Source organism: Patagioenas fasciata, chromosome 1, assembly GCF_037038585.1.
Source record: "Patagioenas fasciata isolate bPatFas1 chromosome 1, bPatFas1.hap1, whole genome shotgun sequence".
Taxonomy (NCBI): Eukaryota; Metazoa; Chordata; class Aves; order Columbiformes; family Columbidae; genus Patagioenas; species Patagioenas fasciata.
Window position 1 is genome coordinate 113079699 of NC_092520.1, and position 12173 is coordinate 113091871.

Here is a 12173-nt window from a genome sequence, read left to right on the forward strand (position 1 = left end):
TCCCTCCCGATCACCTGTCCTGAGTGGGAAGGGGGGAGAGGGAGGGGCAAAAGGGGGAAGTGGGGGGGGGGGAGGGGGAGAGGAGGTTAACAATACATCTGCCAGGGTTTGATTGTCACCCCGCAATCTTAACCCTCGACAAGCAGTAAATGAGTCTGATACATTTTTTCCAACAGCACATATCTAACCACTCTCAAAAGTTCAAAAGCTATCATTCATACTTTGATCAAACTATGACATGAACTTTACACTGCATCTGGACTTTACATAGTCAGTATAAGCCTTTTACTTCCAAGTATGCTCCAACAAGAATACTTAGCATTGAAGGAGTTAATTTTCTTCGTAGTGTTTCCCTCATTTCTACTCAACACTACACAGTATGATCAATACATGACATGGATTTCCAAATGATAGATAACTTCTCTCTCCACAGAATAAGCATATCATTTGTTTGGCCCTGAGAGTTTTACTCTCTTCTTTTTTTAATATAAATTCTTGGAAATGGCCAGAACTATTATCTTTGATTAATTAGGATTGCTTCTGTTCTTGAGAGGTACAGCAAATCAGACATACTCAAAGCGTATGTGTATATTCTTAGAGCTCATTGCCATCAATCAAAGTGCAGAAATCTGCTCCTCTGACTTGTAACGTGTAGACAGTAATGGTTTCCAACGTGTTCCAGCTGCATTTTTTCCCATTTAATGATCATTGTCTTGTAATATTTCTGGAACTGGAACAGTGCTGGCTTGAACCTAATATCAGTACAGTATATGATTTTCAGCCTTCTCACCCCACATATTTCAAGGCCTATTGCCATTTATAGGAATGATGCTAACTTTGTCTCATCTTGTTTTGATTCATACATCTAATTTCAAGTGCGAACATGCCTGCATGGCACTTTGATATATGATCTGTGGTAAGAGGTAACATTAATCAAACTGAAGGTAACTCCCACCCTTTGATAAAAACCCTTGACAGCTAGGTATTTCCTTCCCCAAGCTGCACCCAAAGCAACAGGCCCAAGCACTCCAGTTACCACATGGCTGTTCCCAAGGCAGCAATGACCCTGGACAACAGTGATTAGCCAAAGCCATGACTTCACCCTTCAAAGTCAAACATCTCTCTCGAGAAATTTGAATGATGTAGTACTATTGAGCAAATTCAGTGGTGTCAGAAAAATGGTGGACTTCATATGTAGTCTCACTGGATGTGGGAGTTAAAGGTAAAACAGAAGAACACATGATTTTTGCAGTCGCTGGGTAAGAAAAATAGATATAGCTTAAAAGAATGGGCAAAGCAAATGGATGATGATGGCTGGTTTTACAGAGTAATCTATGCAGAAGGCTCTTGTCATAGCTAGAGAGTGAATTAGTTCTCTCAAATGTGAAACGGCCTCTCATATTCAGGAGTTCACAGTTCACAGCCTATATTAACTATGTTGCTCTCTCAACTCCACACTGGGAAAAGTACATTATACAGGCCACCTGGCTTGTGTTCAAGACTCTGCCTTTCATACGAAACCTCTGAAGCTGGCCAAATTTAAGAAGAGCTTTACAGGGTCAAATACTCCCCTCCATAAGACTGTAAGGTAGGTGTAATCTAAACCGTAGACATTTATTCCCAGAGGGTGACCCTGCCCCCCTGACCTGCCTACCTGCTCAACAAGAACTGGTGGAAGGACACAATCATCCTGAAGGTGCTTCTGAGCAATCGGAAGTGGCATTGCCATTCACTTTATAGGGACTAGATGCATTTCTAGAGCGTGCCTAGTGCTACTAAGTGCTACTAGTGCTTACTAAGAAAGAAATTAAATAGGCGTAAATCAAGAGGCAGAGAGCTGTGTGTGAACACATATTTGATGTGTGACTCAACAGCTATTGCCTTCATCCAAGAAGTCAGTTGTGTGAGGGAGGTGGAGTACCACCCCAGAGTATTCGCTGGGCCACCACACTGGTGACGCACGTTTGTTGGGCCAGAGAAAGAAGTTGAAGCTTCTTGTTTGAAAGCATGTGTCTACGTAGTGCAACATTGTCATATAGAGGCACCCAAGCCAGTTCAAACTGAGGAGGCATCTGCAGGGCACAGTGCAGGGAAATAATAAATACTGATATGGGCGTGACTCTGCTTTTCAGAAGACCTCATTCCCTGGCTACAGTGTTGCACAAATGGGGCTTTTACTGTTCCCAGACTTAACTCCAGTACCTCTGGATGCTGTCAGGCTGAGCAGGAGATAAGAATCTGAACAGGAGAATAAAAGATGCTTCACCACATGTGATGTTTACTTCTTGGCAAGTATTTTTTTAGTTTAAGGAGACTTAGTGTATGTCTCCATGAAGAGAACTATGAAGCAAGCGGAGGTGAAGGTTTACAAAGCATTAGCTGCTCTGTGGTAATGATAAGCAATGACATCTTCTGCAATAAATCCAAAGCAACTTTGTCCTTCAGTGAAAGAAGATTAGCTGTCAAAAGTTGCTAGCATGGTACAAAAACAGCGTTTTGCTCTGCCCTGTACTGGAACCATATACTGTGTCTTTTGTGCAACCAAATCCAGATTTTAAGCCACACAGACACAAACCATACTGGAAATCACAGAATCACAGAATGTTAGGGATTGGAAGGGACCTCAAAAGATCATCCAGTCCAATCCCCCTGACAGAGCAGGAACACCTAGATGAGGTTACACAGGAAGGCGTCCAGGTGGATTTTGAATGTCTCCAGAGAAGGAGACTCCACAACCTCCCTGGGCAACCTGTTCCAGTGCCCCGTCACCCTCAACGTGAAGACATTTCTTCTCAAATTTAAATGGAACCTCCTGTGTTCCAGTTTATACCCATTGCCCTTTGTCTTACAATTGGTTGTCACCGAGAAGAGCCTGGCTCCATCCTCGTGACACTCACCCTTTACATATTTATAAATATTAATGAGGTCACCCCTCAGTCTCCTTTAAGCTAAAGAGACCCAGCTCCTTCAGCTCCACTCATCATCTTTGTGGCTCTGCGCTGGAGCGCTGGACTCTCTCCAGCAGTTCCCTGTCCTTCTTGAACTGAGGGGCCCAGAACTGGACACAATACTCCAGATGCGGTCTCACCAGGGCAGAGTAGAGGGGAAGGAGAACCTCTCTCAACCTACTAACCACCCACTTCTAATGCACCCCAGGATGTCATTGGCCTTCCTGGCCACACAGGCACAGTGCTGGCTCATGGTCATCCAGGACACCCAGGTTCCTTTCCCCTAAGCTGCTCTCTAATAGGTCATTGCTCAGCCTATACTGGAACCTGGGGTTGTTCCTGCCCAGATGCAGGACTCTACACTTTCCCATGTTAAATTTCATCAGGTTATTCCCTGCCCAACTCTCCAGCCTGTCCAGGTCTCGCTGGATGGCAGCACAGCCTTCTGGCGTCTCAGCCATTCCTCCCAGCTTGGTGTCATCAGCAAACTTGCTAATAGTACACTCTATTCCCTCTTCCAAGTCATTGATTAATATATTGAATAATACTGGTCCCAGTACTGACCCCTGAGGCACTCCACTAGATACAGGCCTCCTACTAGACTCTGCCCCATTGACTACAACTCTCTGGCTTCTTTCGTTCAGCCAGTTCCCAGTCCACCTCACTACCTCATCATCCAGTCCACACTTCCTCAGTTTAGCAGCAAGGATGCTGTGGGAGACTGTGTCAAATGCTTTACTGAAATCAAGGTAGACCACATCTACCACCCTGCCATCATCTAACTACCTGGTTATGTCTTCATAAAAGTCAATGAGGTTGGTCAAGCACAATTTCCCTTTGGTGAAGCTATGTTGACTGCCCCTAATGACACTCTTATCCTTGATATGACTTGAGATGACACCAAGGATTGGTTATTCCATCACTTTCCCAGGGATGGAAGGGAGGCTGACCAGTCTATAGTTATCCGGGCCCTCCTTCTTGCCCTTTTTGAAGACTGTAGTGACATTTGCTTTCTTCCAGTCCTCAGACACCTCTCCCATTTCCCAAGACTTGGCAAACATGACGGAGAGTGGCCTAGCAACGACCCTCAGCACCCCTGGGTGCATCCCATCTGGATCCATGGATTTATGGATGTTCAGGTTGCCTAACTGCTCCCTAACCCAGTCCTCATCAACCGAGGCAGACTCCTCCATTGTCCTGACTTCCTCTGGGGCCTCAGGGGTACAGGCCTCCTCAGGACAGCCTCTGGTAGAGTAGACAGAGACAAAGAAGGCATTCAGTAACTCTGCCTTCTCTGTATCTTCTGTCACCAGGGCACCCACCTCATTCATCAGTGCACCTACATTGCCTCTGGCATTACTTTTATCTGCCATGTATTTGAAAAATCTCTTTCTGTTGTCCTTGACCCCTCTCGCCAGGTTTAATTCTAAGGAGGCCTTAGCTTTCCTAGTTGCGTCCCTACATCCTCTGACAACAGTCTTATATTCTTCCCAAGTGGCCAGCCCCTCCTTCCATGATCTGTAAACTCTCCTCTTCCACTTGAGCTTGCCTAGCAGTTCCCCGTTTAACCACGCAGGTCTCCTGGCTCCCTTCTTTGACTTCCTACATGTCGGGATGGTCTGATCTTGAGCTTGGTAGAAGCAAGCCCTGAATGCTAACAAACTCTCTTGGGCCCCTTTACCTTCAAGCACCCTTGCCCGTGGGATTTTCCCTAGCAATTGTTTGAAAAGGCCAAAGTTTGCCCTACCAAAGTCCAGGATTGCAATTCTGCTTGGTATTCTGATCCTGTCACATGAGATCCTGAACTCCACTATCTCATGGTTGCTGCAACCAAGGCAGCCCTCAACCTTTACCGCTTCAACCAGACGCTCCTTGTTAGTGAGGATGAGGTCCAGCAGTGCACATCTTCTAGCTGGCTCATCCACCACTGGCATGAGGAAGTTATTGTCAATGCACTTGAGGAACCTCCTGGACTGTGTCTGGCTGGCTGAGTAGTTCGTCCAGCAAACATCACGGAAGTTAAAATCCCCCACAACAACCAGGGCTTGTGACTGTGAGGCTGCTCTCAGCTGTCTGTAGAAGGCCTCATCAACTTCTTCATCCTGATCTGGTGGCCTGTAATAGACACCCACAACAGTATCACCCCTGCCAGCCTGCCCCTTAATTCTCACCCACAGACTCTCAACTCACTTCTCATCCACCCCTGGACAATACTCAATACATTGTAGTTGCTCTCTCTAATAAAGAGCAACTCCACCACCACGCCTGGCTGGCCTGTCTTTCCTGAAAAGGACGTAGCCATCCATGACCACGTTCCAGTCATGTGAGCTGTCCCACCATGTCTCTGTAATTGCCACCAGGTCATAGTCTCCTGCCCAAACACAGGTTTCTAACTCTTCCCGCTTATTCCCCATGCTGTGTGCATTGGTGTATAAGTATTTCAGGGAGCACAGAATCAGTCAGCATGGGATGACATCAGGAGCTTTCATACTCAACCCAAGAGAAAAAGGGTCACCAAAGGTCCTTGGCAGTTAGAAGATTTTATGAAAACATCTATGCAGAGAAGTTTTTGATTTTAAATCTCAGTTCTGCCTCCGATCCTATGAAAGATGCTCTTAATCAGAGTTGATCAGGAAAGAGCATCTTTTCGTCTGGAAAATGTGGGTGTCAAAGAAACAGATTTTGAACAGGAAAGCATTTTGATCTAAAATCACTGAGTTTATTTTTAACTGATGTCTTTGTTATCAGTACGTAGCTAGACATTTTCATACATCTCCTAGCAAGCCCATTCAGTCACGTAGACATTTATGAGCTGAATGAAAAGACTAAGTTCCTCTGTCTTCTCTCACTCACTTCAGACAGCATCTGATCTTCCTGCTTTTAAAGTAAGGGCTCTGCACCTTTAGTCCCTGCAATTTTCCCGCAGCAAATATTACAGCCATGACATGGCACTGACAGCATAAAAGTCAGCCACAGGGCGGGCTAAATACATCTAATTAAGGTTTTTTTGTTTCTCACAGGGTTATGCGGAAGACATTTGAAAATCATTAGCAAAAGCAGGACACAATACAAACTATTTTATAATTGGTATCAGCACTTGACATTTAAAAATTTGGTGAAACTTCAAACACATATTTTCTTTCCTAGCTTGGCCATACAAGGCATCTTTTGTTACTACCAAAGGAAGATTAGCCCTCTGAGAAAATCAGTTGTTTGAAAGGAGTTTTGCAGCTAGCTGTCTTGGACTTCTTCATCTTTGTGTCTTTAAAATCCTCTTATACTGAAATTGATATACAAAGTATTATAACTTCATGGAGACTTTTTTTTTGTTTGTTTTTAGAGGAGAGGGGAAGGAGCAAACAGTAATGGTGGACTTTTAATGAAAAAGGTAGATTCCCACACTCCTTGGAAGTGAAATTACAATTGTACAATTAGAGAAGCTGTAGAATAGGCAGTAAGGCTTGTTCTGCTTTCCTGTGTTTTAAGAAATCTGTGATATAAATAAATGCAAAATGAATTCAGTTCACAAACTATTTTCTCTAACTGAAATGACAGGTTACACAACAGAAGGAAAAAAGGGAGAAGGTAATTTATTACTGAAGAGAATTCTGCACTACAAGGGGAGAAAAATGAGCTCTGCCATTTGTTTTCTTCTTCTGCATGTAGTATTGATGCAGCATTCATGAATTTCTGCTATGGAATGAGAAGGGAATCAAGTAACATCTGAGTGTCCTTAAATAAGTGAATATGAATTTTAGGCCTAATCACTTACAAGGAGTCTTTTTACATTCAGGAGACAAAAAATAATATGCACTAAAAAAACCCACGTGCTTTAAAGAGCACTGTTATTTCAAATTTTATTTTAGCTTTGGAGACCTGAGCAGGAAAGTGGCCCTCTAAAATAGCCCTGATTTTCCACTTCTGGATTTTCTTTTCTGAAGACTATGGGAGTTTCTGTCTGAGACAACAGCTTTTTAAAGGTGCCTGAAGTGGACAGATGAAATAGGCCCACACAGAAAGGAATAATACCATGCCAAGATTTAGATATGCCAGACACTCCACTCCCCTGCAAAGCAGAAGGTGACCATACCCAGCCAGTAGCCACCTGCCTGCCCAGCTGGCCTTCAGCACCACAGGTCTGAGAGAATTGGGAGCAAACCATGGAGGTAATTTGCCAGGCTCACAGATCTCTGCAGCTTCGAATGCCCTGGCTATGGACAAGGTGGGAACACTTGCTTTCATCCAATATACCTGTCTTTTCAATCCCCACCTAGCCATCAAGACAACCAGGAAAGGACCTGATGGGCCAAAATCTGTAATGACCTGGATCGCGCACTCAGGCAACCAGCCCAGCTATCAGCTGGATGCCTGACAAAACTCAGCCACCTTTACCAAACAACATTCTCCACTGAAAAGTTTTCCACACTTAGCACAAAAGGACCGCATGTGAGAAAAATTGAGATAGTGCAACAAAAAGAAGCACAGGGACTTGCACTTTGTCACAGGATGGCAAAAGTTCACAACCTGTCCCAGCTGCTACTGGAGGCCCATGGATACTACAAGAAGCTCAGCACTGCAGTGGGTTTTCATCTTTTCCAAAAACTTCTGGCTGTGTAAGTCAAGTTTATCTCTGTTGTCTTTAGCAGAATTGCATTAATTAAGCCCACAAAAGTCAAGCCCACAGAAGTCTACCAGGAGGTATGCTACAACAGAAAAACTTCCAGCTATGGATCACAGCAACTAGGAAAAGACAGACTTGGGAAGGAAATCAGGTTTGGTTCTTACATACCCATTCTTCAAGTTGAATAACACTGGTAACATCCTACTCTACCAAAATTCCTGTCAAACTTATGTACACTGATACTTACTTATTGCAAGAATCAGCTCTCGTCTCTGTGCAAATCCAATAAGTCTCTCTGAGTCTTTCGAAACCACTACTGGAAAACCATTGTAGTCAGTCTCCTTGATAAGTGTCTCAACATCCTCCACCGTCATGCTGTCCTGAGTCAGCACTGAGAGAGGAGCTTCACCACGCCTTGGTCTCATGACATCAGTTGCCAGGGTTCGATGGGTGAATTCATCCTTCACATCCAGAAATGGGTAGCCATTCAGATGAATGTGAGCTTCATAGATCCCTTCTTTCCCAAAGGCATCTGCCACCCACTTGCTTGTGACAGCTGCAGCCATAAGAGGTACGATGTACTCCAGGCCTCCAGTTAGCTCAAACATGATCACCACCAGAGAGACCGTCATTCGGGTAACACCACCTGCCAACAAGGAAAGTGGTCAAGTTTCCCTCAGCCCTCTTGAAGCATACATCTCATGCAACACATTTGTATTTTGAGTCTCACACGCCAAAAAGCATGAGATTATTTACGCCCTTATACTTTGTCCTCATACTTTGTGAAGCATCTTCAGGCTTATTTCACCGAAGAAAGAGATTTTTCATCTACTGCAATTTTCATCAAAAAGATTGAGTGTCCTTGTTCAAGCCAAAGATGCTAACAGTGAAAAACAAATAATGAATGCTAAAAAAACTGAGCTATTAAACCAGAGAACATGCAAAAAAATCACCTATACTGGATACTTCAGAAACTCAAACTGAATCCTGCCACTAGCCTTGTAAAATGACTCCAAGAATCAGCAGGCAGGAGCATTGGGAGTTGCTCTTCATATCCGTTTATCTAGCACATTCATACTGAAGGGAAAGCTAAGCGTTATCTTCGAGCACAACAGGGTTACAAAATCCTACGTAAGGATAGTTTAGGGCCACTGCAAGAGCTATGTTGCAGCTTAAACCCTAGCTTTTGATATTAGTATAACATGCAGTTTGAACTGTATACAACTTGATTTGAGGCCATCTAGGCATGCAGCCATAGACAGGGCCGTAGCTGTATTTTTCAGTCTACTCTTTCTATATTAATTTCATAAGCAAGCTCCTTACTCCTTCAGTTTACATTAACGGATAAAAATAATCACATAACTGCAGACAACTGTCTATGTATCACTGAATTATTAGGTAGGATTTCTTTGCCTTAGTTCAAAAGGTAAATGTAATGAATCTGGTATTTTTAGGCAAAATACAGCATCATTTTAGATGAGAGAAATCAGAAACAGGTCATTAGACGATTCTTTTAATGTAGCAGTATACAGGAAAATTAAATTGTTGATTATTTAACACGATGATTCAGATATGGCTCTCACCATAATGCCTTAAACTTCTGACTCCAAAAAGCTGAGAGCAGATACCACAGTAAGGATCATTTAATACTTACTCTATATGTCTTACTCTAAGTGAGACGGTCTTGGTCTTAAGAACAAGCAGTGACCATTCTGCTGCATGTCTCACCACACTATTAAAATCACTGCACCTTGATTTGGAACTTTTAAAAGAGGAAGTAATTGCTGACTAGCAGATCGACTGGAATATCAGAGCAAAATTTTTGTGTATCATTTCTTTTATGAACGTTAAGTTCATTTATGGAAAAGAGGAAGCACTTAACTCTTTTTTGACAGTAATATTCATCCCAGCTGTTTTAATGTGCCCACATTGCTGTAGGTGTTTGCAACCAAAGGAGTGATCCAGATTGCCTTTATAATCTCTGGAGGAAAACAGGCACTTTTGAAGCCAAATGTGTCCATTAATTTGTCTGGTTTTAGATACCTATTGCCAGATGAGACTGATCTTTCCAGTATCTCATTTTTCTGCTTTGATTGTGAAGGGTACCAACACAGCTAGCTCAGATATTGATGTCTACACCACAGACACTAAATTTAAACAAGCAAATCCCACCCTTCCTTTACAACTGATCACACAAATTATCCTACTTTTCTAACATGAGACTCCAGAACTGAAACTTTTCCAGATCTTCCCTGAGTATATCTTTCATTTCACTTCTACCCAACTACATTAATCATGTGTTACGTCTCCTCACTACTATTTCATCATCTAATGTTGGTATCAAGAATGACAAAAGGACGTAGAATGTGGAAGTACAGAAGGGGAAAGGTATGATCAGGCAAAAACATGTTCAGACAGTATGTTTGCAAAATTCCTGTTGCATCTATGACTAGAAATGTGACATCACAGAATCACAGAATGTTAGGGATTGGAACGGACCTCGAAAGATCTGTGAAGTATTATTCAATGATCTTGCTTTAGTAGTTAACAAATAATTTCTGTTATATCCAATAAATCCTATTGATTGAATGTAATCAGATACTGGCCTATGATCAAAACAAAAAACAAAAGACAACCCAGTTGACACACAGCCAAAATAAGACCCAAAATTTTTAGCTCTGTGTAGCTTAAAATTTGGCCAAAACTGGGAATTTTGTTACCTGCACTAACAGAAAGCACAGGCTAAACAAGGCAGTGACATTAGTCTAGCTACAGTGGGTTTCATTGCATCACAGGGGAAAAAAAAACCAAGCAGAACCACTCCTCCTTGGAAACTTACAGCCTAACTTTAACTTTTTTCTTTCCTTCTATGTGCTTTTGGGCAGATTATAAAGATTAGTCACGGGTGACTGCAAGCCACTCTTTTGTTGACTACCTGGCAGATCGCTGGAGAGACCATTTGAGGAAGATGCCCATGCCTTAGTCTATCACATCTACTACATCCAGAAATGCCAGCAGAGCACTTAACACAAACAAAAAGCCCTCATAAACAATTTGTAGGTCCCCAAACATCAGTGTTATCCACGCACAAAGCAATGACCGGCAGGTACTGTACCCAAGCAAGCTGCCGCTCCCACCATAGCATAAAGTCCTGGTGTGACGCAGTCTGCCCCAGGTCTGCACCACTTCCTGAAGATGATCCAGTCATGATGGTGATAGGCCAGCTGCTCTACTCCAATCCCAACCATCCTGCCCGCTATGGCTCCAACAGCCATGCTGGGAATGAAAAGACCTGAAGGAATCTTGAACAAAATATAGACACATGAGCACAAAAGTGACTAATAATGAACTAATTGATCAAATAATTTATTATTAGTGGTATGAGAACCCAATTTCCTTACTAAATGCTAGCTCAGAAGGCCATAGCCTTTTGACAGCCTACGGTGATGTTCTGCACAGTCTGAGATAGGTTTCTGCAGTGGCAGAGTTTGTGTGCCTATATGTGTATTTATAGCTTTATAAAATTTTAATGGATTTTTTTAAGTGATTTTGAATCCTACCTGCTGCTTCATACTGAAATTGATAGATAAACCGTGTTTCTCAATAACAGTCTGCTTTTAAAGTCAAGATGCTCCTGTTCTTGCCTTTATTGCTTTCTCAGCAGGAAGTCAGGAGCTGCTGATGGTTCTGTCATGGGCTTGAGAATAAGCTTAACTGAAAATAACATCTTGATTTCAACTTCTATCTCCCCGGGTACTTTACAGTTTTATTACTACTCTTTCAGGTTAAATCCAAGCAGATTTCAAATTAAATGTCAAACACAGAATAAAAATTCAGAGAAAGGAGGTTTACTGCTCAGAGACAGCTATTTCTTCATCTCAGCTTACTATATATTTTCCAGGAAGTTCTGTGAATCATTACCTTGTTGTCTGCTACACAGACAAGTCACAAATCACTAAAAAAATGTATTCAAATAATTAAAAAAAAAAAAAAAAACAACCAACCACACTTTGCCTTGGCTAAGTGCATTTCTTCTGAGATGTGAAGTGCAACTGTCAAGTTGCAGACAAATTTCTTGGTGGAGAAGACAGTTCAGATCTGTTTCAAGGGCTTGCATGGATTTTTTTGTTTTTAGAGAGGAAAAGTTGTTATATCTTTTTAATTCTGAAAATATACCTTGAGCTTCCTAGACAAGTAAACTAACAACTTTGGCATAGCCCAGGGGTGCTAGGCCTGATAACTGCAGGAGCTATCTTCCTCATCATATAGTGTTAATTTTGCTGATATAGTAAGATTTGGCCTTCTAGAGCTGAAGGGTAAAGATATTTGATCTGTTCTTTTCCAGAACAGTTGAATAGTTGAGACTGCCCATTGTTTCTGACAAATTTTAAATATATAAAGATCCACATATCAAACAAAAAACCAAACTCAGAAGTTTCTAAACAAATAAATAAGCATAATAACAAATGGCTGCCAGCCCCAGCATAAATCACTTTCTGCAGTGAAGGGCATCTCATTTCAAATCATCCTGCAGAAATTTTACACATGTGCTCTTAAACTCCCTCTCATTCTCCCTGCTCAGGAAATCAGTGGGACCCAGTGAC

The 12173-nt window shown here is 42.3% G+C and overlaps 1 protein-coding gene across 2 annotated transcripts in view; it reads right to left on the bottom strand.

The window, feature by feature from the left end:
• CLCN4 (chloride voltage-gated channel 4) overlaps positions 1-12173 on the bottom strand; it is a 47745-nt gene that overhangs the window by 7046 nt on the left and 28526 nt on the right. For both annotated transcript variants that reach the window (XM_071812978.1, XM_065856337.2), the window contains 2 exons: positions 10685-10871; positions 7817-8215 (listed from right to left, as the gene is read on the bottom strand). In XM_071812978.1, coding sequence (XP_071669079.1) covers positions 7817-8215; positions 10685-10871 — 586 coding nt within the window. The remainder of the gene's footprint in view (positions 1-7816; positions 8216-10684; positions 10872-12173) is intronic.